At 48.7% G+C, this 17,177-nt stretch overlaps 1 protein-coding gene across 1 annotated transcript in view; it reads right to left on the bottom strand.

The window, feature by feature from the left end:
- Positions 1–267: 267 nt before the first annotated feature.
- TMEM120B (transmembrane protein 120B) overlaps positions 268–17,177 on the bottom strand; it is a 47,405-nt gene continuing 30,495 nt past the window's right edge. Inside the window, 7 exon segments of the mRNA XM_036764712.1 lie at positions 268–2,204; positions 2,583–2,651; positions 3,713–3,777; positions 4,910–5,002; positions 5,634–5,695; positions 6,762–6,827; positions 15,223–15,312. Of these exon segments, the coding sequence (XP_036620607.1) occupies positions 2,094–2,204; positions 2,583–2,651; positions 3,713–3,777; positions 4,910–5,002; positions 5,634–5,695; positions 6,762–6,827; positions 15,223–15,312 (556 nt within the window). The 3' untranslated portion in view covers positions 268–2,093.

Raw genomic sequence — 17,177 nt, 5'->3', positions numbered from 1 at the left:
TGGGGTATGAAGGTGGACCAGGAGATTCTGAGTTCTGGAGGCAGGATCAGAAGCTAAGGCCCAGGAAAATCCCTCCTCTTCCATCAAAGGGTCCCTGGAATGGGTTAATAGGGCCAGGGCTGGAGCTTATAGACCCCCCCACACACCCCAAACTGGGCCACATTGAGCAGGTAAAATTGCTGCCCATTGGCATCACAGCCTCGAATAGGAGTGGCTGTCTTACTGATACATCTCCCTTTAAATCCCACTCTTTCAAAGAAAGCAGGCTTCAGACAAGTGAGAATTTTTATTAAAAACGGAAACCATCCCAGCATCTGGGAAGGAGCGGCGGCCATCTGAAGACTAGGAAGGTGGAGGAGGAGAAAGAATTTGGGGGGAGATTCGGGCAGGTGTTGGCTGGTCAAAGCCACCCTCCACCCTCACCCCATCAAGACGGTGGTGCTTGGGGGGAGGAGGGGGGTTGCTTATGTGTGGCCACCATCCAAAAATAATCAATTCTCAATGACCCACAGGAGGGGAGGCAGCAAGATGCCAGATCCCCTAAAACAGCAGATTCAAATTCTACTCGGCTTTCTCCTCCCACCTTCCCCCAAATTCACTTTTTGAGTGACATCTCCCAGTAGCCTGCATTCCTAGGACTTTAAGGCTGGCTGGAAGAGTTCTTAAGAGTTCTAGTGCAGGTCCAGTTTTCCCTGAGTGTGCCCGCATTGACCTCGAGAAGGGCGTATTCAGAGTTGGGGGTTTGCGGTTCAGCCACCCCTCCATCCACCCCAACTTCCAACCCATCCACACCCCGTGGCTCACAGCACCCTCTGCTGGTGTCACTCAAGAATTGCCATCCACTCTTCAGAAGCAGCAGGTTCTGGGAGACCAGACCCAAGCAGCTAGTCTAGGGTGAGAGGTGGGCATGCAAGACCCTACAGAGAGGCACTAGGGGCTTGAGAGGGAGTTGGTGGCTTTAGAATCATAGCTGGAAGGGACTTCAAGGATCTTTTTTTTTTTTTGGAGGGGGGAAGGCAGGGCAATTGGGGTTAAGTGACTTGCCCAAAGTCACACAGCTAGTAAATGTGTCAAGTGTCCAAGGCTGGATTTGAACTCAGATCCTCCTGACTCAAGGGCCGGTGCTCCACTCACTGCACCACCCAGCTGCCCCAAGGATCTTTTTCTAAGCTCCGTTTAAAGAGTAGATGGAAGCCCAGAGAGGAGGAAATTGATGGCCAACGCTCAATTAAGTGACAGTCAGGATGTGAACTTGGGCCTTTTGTCTCCAGATCCAATATTCTTTCCATTAAACCAGCAGGACTCCAGCAGCAGAACCCTAGGCACTCGCACTGGAGTCTGTGTCTTGTCTTGTAAACATTCATCCCCTCTCTCTCCAACACAAACATGTCGGGAGGTATAAGGAGAGGGGAAGGAAGTCCCAAGGAAAAGCAGGGGAGTGAGAAGTCACTGAGGGCTTGGCTCCAGGAGAGACGGATGGGAGGAGAGGCCCGGAGATGATGATGATGATGATGGGGAGATGAAGTGGTTCTCTAGGACCTTAGTAAATGACCCACACTGGGGCAGGCAGAAGGGAAGAGGGGAGGATCCTGGGGGACTAGCAGTATTCCCAGGGAGGGGGGAAAAGGCCCATAGGACACTGAAGGATTCACTGCCCATTCCCATCTCGTGCCCAAAACAGCAGGGCAGAGCCCAAAGTTCACCTCCAAACAGAAATCTGAAACACTTGCTCTCCCAGCTCCCATCCAGCTTGAGGCTCAGAGAGCATCCCTAGAAAGGGACTGTGTCGGCTGGCAGCTACGAGGCCAAGAGAGGTCTCTGGTTCCGGGGGAGTGGGGAAGGCCCAGTCTTAAATAGACACAAACAGGGAACCAGGTATCTAGATGGGGTGGGGCACAGGTCTGGGATAATACTGAATGGAAGGGTTCACATTCTTCTAGTCTCCAGCTAGGTGTGATGGAGGTCCCAGGGCCCGTGCCCAGTGCCCCAGCGAGGAGCTGTCTGGGAAATGGTATCCAAGACAACAAGGTCCCCCTGGTATGCCCCTAGCTGGGTCAGAGTGCAGGGCACCGGGGCAGGGAAGGCATCGCTGCTCATAACTTCATCTTGTCTCTGTTCTTCTGGAGTTTGGCATGTACGACTTTGAGCGTGGTCAGGAAATTTCCCAGGAAGAGGATGAGAAATGTGATGGCCAAGACAAAGACCTGGAAGGAGTGGACAAAGAGGGAGAGAGGGCTCGAGACAGGCCCATTAGCAAGGCGAGGGCTTAGCGCCAAGTTTCTCATTGGGGTGGGTCTCCTCATGCAGGGACCGAATGCTTCTTCTCACCCCCTGACCCCGATCAGTCCACATTGCTGCTCCCTAGCCTCGAGGGTCAAAGGAAAGTGGACAGGAGGGCAGAACCCTCCTCACTCATGGGCACTTGCTTCCCAAATTCAAGGGTGGGCCCTGGCCCGTCTGCAGGAGCTGTTCTGCACCTCACACTTCTCTCCCATTCCTACTGATGGGGAGATCTCAGGAGAGCAAGCCCCAGGGCAACAGGCACCTCGACTTTCACCCCTACCCCCACCAGTTCCCCATACCTGCCACTCTTTGCACTCCTCATGGGTAGAGAGCTCAAACAGCGTGATGGCGTTATAAAGTTGCCAGAACTGGAGAGAGAGAGAAATGTCTCCTTAATATCAGAGCAGATGCTTCTATAGACTCAGGGGGAAAGGAACGTTTGAACCTCAAATGGAGTCCCTGCTCTTCTCCCCCAATGGGGACCAAGAGGCAGTGGTGGAGCTGACCAGGAGCTGGGCCCAATGGACCGGCGGGGCACACGTGGGCCATCCCTAACCCTACCCCCATCCCCACCCCCACTAGGCTTCCAGTGGAGCCCAAGGCTTCTTAGCCCTGTCTGTGTCCTGGACCCCTTAGGACCCCAGGCAGACTGAACTCCTACTCAAAATCATAGTTTTAAATGCATAAAATAAAATACCAGGGAGTACAAAGAAACTAATTATATTGAAACAGATGTTCATTTTTCCCATGCAAGTTATCCAAGGAGATAGCAAATATACAAAGTACAAACCTTAATGCACTCTATTAGAGCTAGCTACTGTCACTGTTGTTGTGAAGAGACCCCCCGAAATTGACCCACAGGCCCCTCTTCTTCTAGAGGCTTCAGGCCCTAACCAGAGAATTCGTAATCTCTTAAGCATTATGGCAGCGCGTGCGGCTATTATTTTATAATCAGGGACTGATGATAGGGTTTTTATTGGTACCAGAACTCCCAGGTGTGGAAATGCCCTCTACCGATGCAGACTGGCACTGTCCCTGCCACTAACAGTCTCAGAGAGCCTCAGTTTCCTTGCCTGTCAAATGGAGATAATTAACAGCACTCACTTCCCGACTTGCTGCGAGGGTCAAGTGAGATGATATTTGTAAAGCACTTGGCGCACTGCAAGCACTAAACCAACGGTAGGTGGTGGTGTTTCTGTCATCGTTTATTCCTAATTCCAAGGCCAGATCTTCATCTACTACATCGCCACCACCACCACCACTACCATCATCATCATGACGTCATTGTCTCATCTCTCCATCACTATTACCACTATTATGACCGCCACGTCAGCAACACGTTGAGACCCTGCTCTGACGGGCCCATTGCCCAGATCAACCACGGCACGGAAGAGCACCAGGCCCCCTCTGAGTCCCAGGGGCGACTTACATGACCACAAAACAAGAACGGCAGGAGAAAAGTAAGGCCCCTCCACATCCAAGACTGGAATCCCTCTGTGGAAAAGAGACAGGAAGAAGTCACACACGTCATGGGGCATGATGGCCGTAGACGCCCTCCTTCCAATCTCTCTCTGTATCTGCACTTCTTTCCTGGTTTCTCTCAATTACCCAAGAGCTATATGACTGGTGTTGTTCGGTCACTTCAGTGTCCGACTCTCCATGACCCCGTTTGGGGTTCTCTTGGAGTAGTTTGCCAGTTCCTTCTTCAGCTCATTTCACAGATGAGGAAACTGAGGCAAGCAGGGTGAAGTGACTCGTCCAGGGTCACATAGCTAGGAAGCATCTGAGGCCAGACTTGAACTCAGGTCTTCCTGACTCAAGGCTCAGTGCTCCATCCACTGTGCCATTTAGGAACTGACTCCAGTCCAAAATCACTTAACCAGTCTCAGGCTCCTTACACATTTCCCTCATCTGTGAATTGGGTAGAAAGTGCTTTGTAAACCTCTGAACACTAAACAAATCTGCGATTATTATTAATCTGTGACAGTCCTCAAAGAAAACAGGTCATAGCATCATGGTCTTCAAGCCGCAGTGGATTTCAGAGATCCTCTAGTGCAGAGGTCAAACGCTCAGCCCTGCCCACAAGGCTCCCAAATGTGGCCCAAACCAGATTCAAACGTAACTGGGAAATATTTAACAAAATAAATCAAAGCATAATACGATAACGTTAACATGTGGTTTTCTAAGACAGTAAGTAGCCTGAGAGGCTCCCTAGGCACAGTTTAGTGGCCCTATTTTATTTGAATTTGACACCACTATTCTGGTGTGACCCTTTTAATTAAGAGACAAGAAAATGTAAGCCCAGAAAAGCTGCGTCCTTTCCCCAAAACCACACAGACTGTAAGTGGTAAAACTGGGAGCTGAATCTCGGGCGTCTAGTGAGAGAAATCAAATTCGACCCAAAAAGAAGAGAAGCGGATGACGATGAACCGGCAGAGACCCCATGATCCCTTGGAAGCAATGCCGGAGAAGTTATGACTCTTGACACATTAAAATCCCTTTAAGTCTTCCGAAGCAAATGTCATCGGCTGTGCTGATATCCAATGTTAAACTTTTAATGCAATCTTTCTTTTTTCTACAAAGATGTGCCCTCGGTGGAGGAGGCTCCGCAGCTGCGGGTACTCACCCACTGTGAGGTCCAAATGGTTCCTTTCCCCGAGAGCCCGGAGTCTGTAGAGGCATCCACTCTGATAATAATATTGTAGGAACTGGACACAGCCTGCAGAGGGACAGCGGGTGTGGGCCTGTGGTGCTAGAGGGGGTAGCTCCCAGGCAGAGGTCACCACATCTCCAGCTGGAGATGAGGAAACTGAGGCTCAGAGAAACTTAGTGACCTGCCCAAGGTCATTTAGGTAGTATCAGAGGTGAGATTTGAACCCAGACCCTCTGATTTGAGTTACTGTTCCTTCTCCTTTCAATCCCCTCAAAGGCCAAACCACACTAAGGGGGGTATGTGGGAGGGGGCCACCTCAACCCCATTCCACCCCAAGGCTACAAGGTTAGATAGATGTTTTCAGTTCATTCGTTGAAAAACCTAGAAGACACTGACTTGGATGGGGGGAGGGAGGAGGTCAGGGCTCAGAAGGAACTCAATGGGCCAATGCTGGGGCTCCCAGCCTACCTCATGGTGCTGGGAGAGGGTGATTTTGGAAGAAAAAGCAGCCTCCTCTCCCCTGAACCTCAATCCAGGCACCTTGGCTTACTCCTTCCCCAGAGTCCACTCTGACTCCACTCCTTCAGCACCTCAATCCCCCTCCCTGACATATAGACGACAGTTGAGAACACAGCCCTCATCCCCTGCCCAGGGGAGGCCCAACCTTGGGGCAAAAGGGAAGGAAAGAGGCACTCACTCTGAAAGATAGAAAAGGCTAAAAACTGATTTCGAAATTTTTGATAGATGAGTCCGTTTGGCCTGGAGAGGAGGGAAAAAGTGAAAAAAAAGATAACAGATCATCACATCAGAAACGCCAATGTCACCGATCTGTCCATCACGCACTCGCCAGGTCCCTAAGCCAGACATACACAGAGCAAGAAGAGAGATACCTTTGGCTCTGGCATCCCTTCTCTGCCAGAGACAATGAGCCCCCCAATCCTGAGGTCGCAGAAAGCGGAGCTCCCAGATCACTGATCCCCTAAGCCTCCAGGGCCAGGCCAAGCCAACGCAGTGAAGCCACTTGGTGAGGACTCCCATCCTCTGGTCTTTTCTCTTTCTCCTATTCTCTCTTCTGCTCCCTCTCTCCACCCCCTCATTCTTTTATTTCCCCCTTCTCATTCTGTTCTTCTCTGTTCTCCCCCACTGCATTCCCTCTCTTCCCCCCATTCTGTTCTTTCTTCTCTGCTCTCCCCCACTGCATTCTCTTTCTCCTCTTTCTCTGTTCTTTCTCCTCTCATTCTGTTCTTTCTCCTCTCATTCTGTTCTTTCTTCTCTGCTCTCTCCCACTGCATTCTCTCTTTCTCCTCTTTCTCTGTTCTTTCTCCTCTCATTCTGTTCTTTCTCCTCTCATTCTGTTCTTTCTTCTCTGCTCTCTCCCACTGCATTCTCTCTTTCTCCTCTTTCTCTGTTCTTTCTCCTCCGTTTCTCATTCTGTTCTCTCCCTTCTCTCCTCTCTGTTTTCTCTCTCAAGCTCTGCTCTTCACCCCTATCCACTCCCACCCACATCTGGAGGTACAGGCCCAATATTAAACTTTCATTCCCCAAGAAACCGAAGCAGGGTCATGGCTCTCCATCTGGGCTCCTGATTCTGGGAGCAGCCAGCCTCAGGCCCACAGACACACTCCCTTGCTCCTCGGCCAAGGAGTCGTTTTGGGGCTGAGTCCTTAATGGCCCTCCAGTTTGGATCCAGCCCAGTTCAGCCCAGGCCCGTCCTGTTTACCAAGCAGATCCTGTATCTTAAGTTCGGCCTAGGATGTTCTTGTACTCCTGCCCGTCCCACCCCCCCTTCCTGAACAGGGACAGGAGGTGGGGAGAGAGAACTCACCAGGTCAGCATTATCCCGGACAGAAATGTGGAGACATAGTGATGAGACACCCACCAGCCTTTAATTCTTGGAAAGAGAGACAGAAAGAAACGGAGTTTAGAATGAGGGAGATCAAGTGAAAAGAGGAAGTACCCCACCCCCTTCATGTCACACCTCCAGGGACGTCTCTAACAAGGAGATCAGAGCCAGGCTTTATTTAGGAGCTTTTGCTGAGCAAACCCAGTAGGGGACGAGTCACTGAAAAGGAGGGTTCTCTGGGTGGGGATGCCGTGCTTGGCCCTTAACCACAGAAAGGCCCCTGGGGCCCATGTGGCCCATCAGAGCAACAAACCTGAACCCACACAGGCACCTAGCACACACTCACACCTCTCTGAGATGTGTACTTTTATGTTCACATATTCCGATCACAGCCCACCAAGAGATCCCCTACCCTCTAGAGGCAGAGGCTCTGGGTTCAAACCCTCCACTTCCTAGCTGGGTGACCTTTCTGGGCAGCAGCTTCTCAGACCCTTAGGGTCAGACCTTAAGCATCAGCCTGTGTCACCAGTCCTTAAGTCCAACACCAAGACATTCCTAGCCTTCTTTCTGGCAGCTCTACCCCTGGGGGCAGCAGGGAACACTTTCCCTGGCCACCACCAAGTCCAGAAAAATCCTTGTTGGACTGAGGGTCAGGGTTAAATTGTCCAAATAGACCAGCTGCCCCATGCTAAAAGACCACTCCAACTCAAACCAGTCAATGCCCCCACCCGAAGGGGCAGCAGTAACTTCTGAGCATTTTTACTGACTGTCCCCCATGCCTAGAACTCTCTCCCTCCTAACTTCTGGCTTCCTTCAAATCTCAGCTCGGGCCTCCCCTTCTATAAGGGGCCTTTCCCAATCCCTCTTAAGGCCAGGGCCTTCCCACTGAGACCAGCCCAGTTTATTCCGTTTATATCTTGTTTATACCTAGTTGTTCTGCACAGTCTCCTCCATTAGACCGGGGCTCCTGGAAAGCAAAGCCTGGTTAATTTGGGGGCTTGGGGTCTTTCTTTGCATCTCCAGTGTTTCTTGCAGTGCTTGGCACATAGTAAGTACTTAATAAATGCTTGTTGACTGACTGACCGACCTCTCAGGGCAGGTCACTCATACCACTCACTGATTATTTAGTCTGACATTCCTTCTCCCCCTTTCATTCCAGGAATTCTCTCCAATCTTCCTGACAGGTCAACATCCAGCCTCACTTTGAATACTTCTAGGGATGAGTAGCTCACTATCTTTCACAGAAGCCCATCCTATCCTCGAACAGCTCCAAGGCTTACAAATAGAATGTAAGTTCTTCAAGGACAGGACCTATTTCTGCTTTTGGTCTTTACTGAGCTGAAATCTGACTCCTCATAATTTCAAAGAATCACAGAAATCTCAAGTAGGAATGCCTCCAAAGGCTGCCCAGTGCTACCATGTCTGAATATGAATTTTCTCCACGACACAGAGAAAAAGGAGTCATCCTTCAGATTTGCGTATGGGGGAGCCCACTGCCCCTCCCAAGGTAGGCCCTTACACTTGGGGACAGCCAGAGCTGTGCCCACACCTCTCTTTGCATCGTGTCCCCTTAGGCTTTCTCCTTTCCAGGCTAAACACCCCGAAACCCTTCAAACAATCCCTCATATTCAAGACTTGGGTCATCTCCACCCACTGCTCTCTGCACATCCTTCAGAGCCACCAAGGCGGCCTCGTCTGTCTTGTACATGGGAACCTTCCTATCTTCTTTCAGTCTTTTCTCATTCCCGTCCTGGGGAGGAAGGGAGACAACATGGAGTGGCAGAAAGACAACTGAACATGGGGGTCAGGAGGCCCAGATGATCACCCCGGCTCAACCACAAACTAAACCTGTGACCCTGCGCCAGCTACTTTCATTCTCTTGGCCCATGTTCCAATCCATAAAGAAAGATAGGGAGGAAGAAGGCTGGATTTGCAAGCAGGAAAACCTGGGTTCAAATCCTGCCTTTGATATTCTATGACCATGGGCAAGTGACAACCTCTCTGGGTCTCAGTTTAAACTAGCTGGCCTCTGAGGGCCTTTCAGCTATAAATCCCTGATTCTAATCAAACAACGAACATTTATTAAACACCTACTATGTGCCAGGCATTGTGCTAAGCCCTATGAAGATCCTAGGGCTTTGATCATCTCCAAAGTCCCTTTCAGCTCTTACCATTCCAGAGGAGAAAACCCAACCCCAAGTGATTATTGAAGAGTCAGTTCTCATCTGTTCCCATCTCTGAATCATACCTAGAAACCACAGCAACTCAAACTTACAGAGCACCTACTATGTGCCAGGCATTGTGCTAAGCTCTATGAAGAGGCTGGGGCTTTGATCACCTCCAAAGTCCCTTCCAGCTCTTATCATTCTAGAGAAGAAAACCCAAACCCAAGTCATTACTGAAGAGTCAGTATTCATCTGTTCCCATCTCTGAATCACACCTAGAAACCACAGCAACTCAAACTTACAGAGCACCTACTATGTGCCAGGCACTGCGAATGACCCTGGAAATAAAAGGGCAAGAACACAGTAGTCTCTGCCCTCGAGGAGTTTATATCCTGTTATCGTTGTTAATTGTTTAGCTGTGTCTGAGTCTTCTCGACTTTTGCACCATACTGTCTGTCCAGGAGGTTTTCTTGGCAAAGATACTGGAGCAGTTAATTATTTCCTTCCCCAGTTTCCTCAACTGTAAAACGTGGATAATAACATCACCTACCTCCCAGGGTTTTTGTGAGGATCAAGTGAGATAACTGTAAAGTCTCATTTTACAGATGAGGAAACTGAGGCAAACAGAGGTTAAGTGACTTACCCAGGGTCACAAAGCTAGTAAGTGTCTAAGGCTGGCTTTGACCTCAGGTCTTCCTGCCTGAGCCACCTTCCTCTATAATGGATCTAGGAATATAAGTTAAGTTAGTCACTGAAGATGCCTTCCTCTTGGGGTTATTCCACATGGGGACACTTGCATTTTCACAGTTTTAATTCCTAGGAAAGGTGGAATTTCAAGTATCTCAAACAAATCTCTGGGGGCAGGGAATGGGGCATTAATTCTGAGGGTAAGAGATACCTTGCTGGTTTCTGGCAAATCATCCCATTTAGCTGTGCCATCTGTGTACACACAGGGGCAGCTAGGTGGCGCCATAGCAGATAGAGTGCCAATTCAGTTACTGGATTCAGAAACCCTTTTAAGTGAACTTGCATCCCGCTCATGTCCTCTGCATCGGCCACAGAAGGTAATGGGGCAGCTAGGGGGCGCTGCAGTGGATAGAGCACCAGGCCAGGAGTCAGAAAGACTCATCTTCCTGAGTTCAAATCAGGCCTCAGAAACTTCCTAGCTGTGTGATCCTGGGCAAGTCAATTCACCCTGTTTGCCTCAGTTTCCTCATCTGTAAAATGAGCTGGAGGAGGAAATGACAAACTGCTCCAATATCTTTGCCAAGAAAACCCCAAATGGGGTCACAAACAGAGACAACTGAAACAACTGAACACCAACAATCTGTGTATAAAACCAGACATGGCAGGGACCGTGTCTACAACTCCATTGCTCATACAGGGCTTACCTACTCCAATGCGGAGTGACCAGATTCCCTCCCCTCCCAGGAACAAAGACCCCGGCACACACATCTAGGACGGCCCCTTCTACTAGCTCTGTTCTCCAAGGCTATTTATCTTTGACGTTCCTTGCCCTCTTAAGGAAACCTTGTGAAAAAAGAGGGTTAAACGTTTATCCTCACCTCCTGGTTACCTTAGCCCTCAGAGTTATGGCAGAGCAGGGCACTGACCCGCCCCAGAAGGAGGTGAGAATGTATCACATCACCAGCTGTCATACCATACACACATCCCACCAGGCTGGACTCTGCGCCAAGGTTCCCCAGCCAATAAAAAGGGGGCAGAAAAGGAAGGGGGAGCGAATTGTTCCTTTAAGAAGGAAATTAGAAGAGATGGAGATGACATGTGAAAGGAAGGGTCAAATATGGAACCCAGTACAGGAAGGAAACAGCCACGGGATGGGGAGATCAGGAGCCCAGGATTCCAGCCCCGGCCTTGCCGGCGACTTACAGGGTGTCCTTGGACAAGTCACTTCTCTTGAGGCCTGATCCTTAACATGAGGGGACAAGGCTAGACAGTTACTAAAGTCCCTGGTGGCTCCAACAGTCTCAGATTCTAGCCGAGTCCTCTTTCCATTACCACGCCCTGTGATCAATCCCAAGCTGTGACTCTCTGGCCTCTAGAGGACCAAAGAGTGATTTCAAGGGGCCCACGAACTCACATGGGAAATCCATAAATAAATCCATAATTCTGGAGGCTGAATAAATACTCTGTTCTCAGAGATATATTTAGATAATTTTTTTTAGTTTGGACTTGTATTTTCATGAATTTAGAGAGGTCCTCCATAAGGAAATTCCTTCTATCCATGTTCTTCAGTGTATTAGTACAGAAAGAGCCCCAAAGTCCAAGAACTTGGGTTCGAATCCCAGGTATGCCACTTACTGTCTGTGTAGCCTCGAGCAAATTACCTAAAACTCGCTGGGCCTCAGTCTCCTCACCTATATGATGGGGGCACAGGGGGCAGGGTGGTCTGTACGACCTCTGAGGTCCCTTCCAGATCTAGGTTATAATCCTAAGAATGTGAAGTAAGAGCTGCCTGGGGCACTCAGGTTAAGGAACTTTCCCAGGGTCACCACAGTAATTACGTACCAGAGGCAGGATCTGACCTCAGGTCTTCCCACTGCTGAAGCCATTGGGCTGCCAGTTTTCACATGTCCACGGTTAAAGAGGAGACAAGTTCACTTAAAAGGATTACTGAACCCAAGGTCACTTTCTGTCATCAATTCATTTTGGTAAACAAATATTAAGCACTTACTATGTACTCAGCTCTGTGCTAGGTACTGGGGGTAAAAAAAGACCAAAATTAGGTCACTGTTGCTCTCAAAGAGCTTACATTCTCTCCCAGGGCAGAATACAGATAAGGTACTAGAAAAGACACACAAAACAATATAGAATAATTTTAAAAGGGGGGGGGCAGCTAGGAGCAGCTGGCCCTGGAGTCAGGAGGACCTGAGTTCAAATGTGACCTCAAAAACTTATTAGCTGTGTGACCCTGGGCAAGTCACTTAACCTTGACTGCTCATCCCCTGTCCCCTGACTGTGGCCAAAAAAAAAAGGGGAGAGAGCATTTTAACAACTGGGTTGTCTGAGGAAAGGCCTCTTTAAGAACTAGAACCTTGGGGTAGCTAGGTGGCGCAGCGAGTACAGCACCAGCCCTGGAGTCAGGAGGACCTGAGTTCAGATTCAGCCTCAGACACTTGACATATTTACCAGCTGTGTGACCTCGGGCAAGTCACTTAACCCTGCCTTCCCCCCTGCAAAAACAAACAAAAAAAACCTAAAACCTGAGCCACAGCCAGGGATTCCAAAAGGCTGGGTGAGGATGCAGTATATTCTAGACATAGGGGACCATGTGTGCTAAGCTTTGGAGATAGCTCATAGAATGGTGTGTAATAGGAACAGCTGGTAAGCCAGTCTGACCAAAACAGAGAATGATAAGGAATAAAACTGAAAAAGTAAGTGGGAGCCAGACTGTGGACAGCCTTAAATGTGAGGCTGAAGTCTGTAAATTTTAACATTTTTATCCTAGGGGCAACAGGGAACCCTGAATATTTTTGAGGAGGAAAGGAACATGGTCAGAACCGTATTTCAGGAATTTCAATCCAGCAGCTGTAGAGAATGCAGACTGAGGAGCAGGGAGCAGGGAGGCTGGGAGGCCAACCAAAAGCTCGTATAAGAAAGGGGTTAAGAGTCTGAGCTAGGGTGGAGGACGTGTTCACATAAAGGTTGATGCACGCGAGGAATGCTGAATCCATAAGAAGTGGCAACGGACTAGAAATGGGGAGCGAGTGAGAAGAGGCAAGTCTTCGTGGGCTGACCAGCACCAGCACCACCATGGTGGAGAGGCCATTCCTAGGACATTCTTAGACATTAAAAGGAGTTCATCCTACCCACAGAGGGAGTAATAATCTTTCTATGATTTGCCCCAAAGGTCCTGTTGCTGACTCCCAGTAGGAGCCGTTGCTCAGATCTCTTGATTCTCAGATTAGTGGCGCTTTTTTTCTTTTTAAATGTTTTATTGAGGCGCTTATAAAAAATATTCCCATCATTTTCCAATAACTCCTAAGGGAATCCTCCCTTGTGGCAAACAGAAACACTCGAGAAAACCAAATCAGCATAATAACCATGTCTGAAAATATATATGCCCCATTCCTCACCCAAAGCCCACCACTTCTCCGCTGAAAGGTCAAAAGTATACTTCCCCCTCAATCCTCTTGGAGCTCTTTCCACTACACCAGCAGTTCCCAACATTTTTCCTATCACAGAATTCCACAGATTCCCACATGATGAGAGCGTCTATCCTACTGTTCTTCCTTGGTCATTTCAGTCATAACTGACTCTTCGTGATCCCATCTGGGGTTTTCTTGGCAAAGATACTGTATTGGTTTGCCATTTCCTTCTCCAGCTTGTTTTATAGGTGAGAAAACTGAGGCACACAGGGTGAAGTGACTTGCCCAGGCTCACACGGCTAAGACGTGTCTGATGATAGATTAGAACTCAGGTCTTCCTGACTTTGGGCCCGGTGCTCAATCCACTGTGCCACCTAGATGCCTTATTTGTCCTATTAGCATCTGCTGATTGAGAAAATCCATGATGACAGAAAGTGACTGAATTCAGGAGAGCTTTTAAGTTAATGAGTATGTCACTAACCACAATCGTAACTACAGACACTTGAGAATGACATTGCAGGGTTGTAGAGAAGCAGGAAGACCTCTGATGCATAAGAGCCGTAGCAAATCCCTCTTCCTCTCGGTATCCCAGGAAGCAGTCTCAAGGCCAGTAAGCAGCGGATCTGCATCCAGGAAAGGAGTTTTCTACATGGGTGAAATCCCAGGTCTGGATGAAAACAAGTACATAAACGTGGAAGGTGTGTGTGTATTCAGCCTATAGAGGGTGTGGCTGCCCTTTTGTGATCCTTAAAAAAACCCCCAGTGCTTCCTAAGGGTCTTCAGATGAGGGCATGGGGCCCTGGGCAGGAGGCCATGGACTCAGGGTGAGCCACAGACTCAGCCATCTTCCTGTTCCTCACATTTAGACATAGATAGGAACTGGAAAGACCCCTTAGAATTCACAGACTCATCATCATCTGGCTAAAAGAGGCTAGAATTTGAGGAAACTGAAGCAGAGGTCAATGGACTTACGCAGGATCACACAGTTAGTAAGTATCTGAAGCAGGACTGAGCTCAGATCTTCCCGCCTCCAGGCTCACTCTACCTACCACATCAACCTGGCTGCCTTAAAGGAAAACCATTGCAGTTGAAAGATGAGCAAAGGTTCTTGCTTCCAAGAATATTGAATAATGATTTATTGAGCAATGCGCATCAGCTGTCCAACAAATCAGGACCAGTCACCTTCCTCAGCTTTGGCGCTGGACCCCAAATATGGGGGGGGGAGGGGGAGGGACAGATTTTATTACAATACAAACAATTAACTAAATAACACCAATTAATTAACAGAAAACAACCAGGGTACAAAATTAGGTCATCTGATTTCTAACTAGAGGAAAAACTGGGGACTTTCCAAGTTGGAAGAGGGAGAGAGGAACAAGTACAATCAGAAAAGGAGGCGGAAACTAAAAATAAATAAATCTTTAAAAAAAAAGAGAGGTGAAATCAGAATTTTCTGGAATCAGAAAAGGAGGTGTCCCTCTCCTCACTAATGGATTCAGAGCTGGAAGGGGCCTCAGAAGTCAACTAAGGTAACCTCTTCCTTTTTTAGCTCCCCGAGGGTAACCCCGGTGCTTAGCACAGTGCCTGGCACACAGCGCCCACTGAATAAACCCTGCTTGGCTGATGGTGCGGCTCAGCCTCTTCTCAAGTTACACTGACATTATTCGGGTTTAAATAGTACATCAGCCCCAGGGGCAGCAGGGACTTTTTTGTCTCTGTGTCACCAGTGCCTGGCACTAAGTCATTGCTTAATGATTAATTATCCAGGGTCACAAAGGTCACTCGAGTCCTTTGACCCCCAAATCCAGGGCTCACGCAGCTGCTTTAGCTCTTTCTCTAAATGTTTTGATTCCATCACAAATGTCAAAAACCATTCATTGTCACCAACTCACCCACGAATGCGAATGCAGAGGAAAGACAATGAACCAGCCACAGCCCCCTGCACAAGAAGGAATGCTAATGTTTCTTCCCAACTCCTTCCCTACTAGCTGTAGGACACGATCAGGTCATTTCATCTGAAAACCAAGAAGGCCGGACCCGATGTCCTCTGGGCTCCGTTCCCACTTCCAGATCCACGGTCCTGTGCCCCGAAGGCCCCCCTCCCCGTCCTCCATCCCCTCTCCCTCAGAATTCCCCCCTTCTCCCAAGGCCGCGGGCGGCCTTCAGTACCTGGAGCCATTGCTGATGAGGATGCTCTCCCTGATGGTCAGCGTGCAGTAGTACCAGACCAGCAGAAAGTTGAACACTTCATCAGTTACTCTAGGGCAGAGAAGCGGGTGCGGTGAGGGGAGGCGCCTGGCTCCGGGACCTCCCACGTGAGGGACAACACGAAAGGCGCTGGGTGAATGAGAGTCTCTTTCTCCTCCCTTGGGGAAGTTGATGAGTGACCAGCAAGGAGGCCCCTTCGGCTGGGAAGATGGGCACCCACTCTACTAATGCTCTCATGTTTCCCAAGATCACAGATCAAGAACGGAGTGGGACTTCGTCTTAATTTTACAGATGGGGAAACTGAGGCCCAAAGTCCGCAATGAATGAACCTCAGAGGTCAACTCATCTAACTCCTTCACCCTCACCATCATGCTAGCCATCACTATCATACATTAATTAACATTTTTATAACCCTTTAAAGACCGCCCAGGGTCAAACTCAAATAGAAACAGATCCCTGCTCCCATGACAAAAAACCATAAAATAACATTACTTATGTTGCATTGCCTTTTTAATTATTTTGTTAAACTTTTCCCACTTATATTTTAATCGGGTTGGGGCTGCCCCGGGAAGTCTGGCTGGCCTGAGCTTGATATCTGTTTTATATCTATCAGTTCATTGGAGGCTCACAACAATCCTAAGGTATGCTAGTATTCCCATTTCACAAATGAGGAAACTGAGGCAAACACGGTGAAGTGACTTGCCCAGGGTCACACAGTGAGTGTCTGAGGCTGGATTTGAACTCAGGACTCCATGACTCCAGGATCAGTACTCTATCCACTGTGCCACCCCAGCCCAGGGTTGGAAGTGGGAATGGGGGGTGGGGGCAGGTGACAAAAATCTTTGTTTGGACATTCAGATTGTCAGAGCTCTTTACTGAAAGCCTGTAAACCAGGGAAAAGAACCCGAATGGCATGAGCCAAATTTCCCTGTGGCATCAGATGGCTTGAGTTCTCAGCAGCCCCCAGGGAGAAGAGCCCTCATAGCCAACTCTGATGACTGACAGTGGGTAACCACCTACTCTCTGTAACAGCACCTCCCAAGGATCCTGAGCCTTGTCCTCCTCTCCTCACCCCAGATATGTGGTTCAGAAAACAAAATCTAATTTTAACAGTGTCTATCAAGATGTTTAGTAATTTTGGGAAACTCGAAAGTCTAGGGAGTCGGAGAAAAAACTTTCTTCACTGTATTCTCTGCACTGTTCTCTTGCACTAGTGGGAATAAGGCTTATTTCTTTCTAAGATTATCTTCTATCTACTCCGTATATATTTTGTACGTATCTATTTATGAATATTTTCTCTCCTCTGCCTTCCCTTCATTAGAATATAAGCATCTTGAAGGCTGGGCTGTTTCATTTTTGTCTTTGTCGTCTCAAAGCCTAGCACAGTGTCTGGCACACAGTAGGGGCTTAATACATGCTTGTTGATTGTTTGATATGGACATCACATACCCACATCTGTTAACAGATGGCACTGGTAGCCAGGGAATATTAAGAGAAAGTCTGTGTCAACATTTTGGGGAGGTTTTCTGTGAAGGATTTGTGGAAGGTCACAGATAAGAATCACAGGGTGGAAAAGCCTGGCAGGGGGGCTGAGACATGTTATCAGTGGTGGGCCTGCCTATACAGCAGGGATCACTGGTTCATCCATATGTCCCCTGTACCTGAATGAGCATCCCCTCTACAAACATCTCCAACAAGGTGTCAACCATAAAACGCCTCCTTTTGCTGAAGAGGTAGGAGATAGGGAGGTGTGTGGAGGGGTGAGGGTTCAAGTGTGAAACATGATGCTGATGTGGAAGCACGGTCCTCTTATTCTCTGCATCTTAGAGGCAACCCAATCCAGAAGGCATGTATGAAGGGCCTACTATGTGCCAGGCATGAGAGGCTGTGTGATCCTGCAGAGCAGATACAGGTCT

The sequence above is a fragment of the Trichosurus vulpecula genome, chromosome 1 (genome assembly GCF_011100635.1).
Source record: "Trichosurus vulpecula isolate mTriVul1 chromosome 1, mTriVul1.pri, whole genome shotgun sequence".
NCBI classification, from domain to species: domain Eukaryota; kingdom Metazoa; phylum Chordata; class Mammalia; order Diprotodontia; family Phalangeridae; genus Trichosurus; species Trichosurus vulpecula.
The sequence above is the reverse complement of the archived record's forward strand: the minus strand, read 5'-3'. Positions and strand labels throughout refer to the sequence as shown.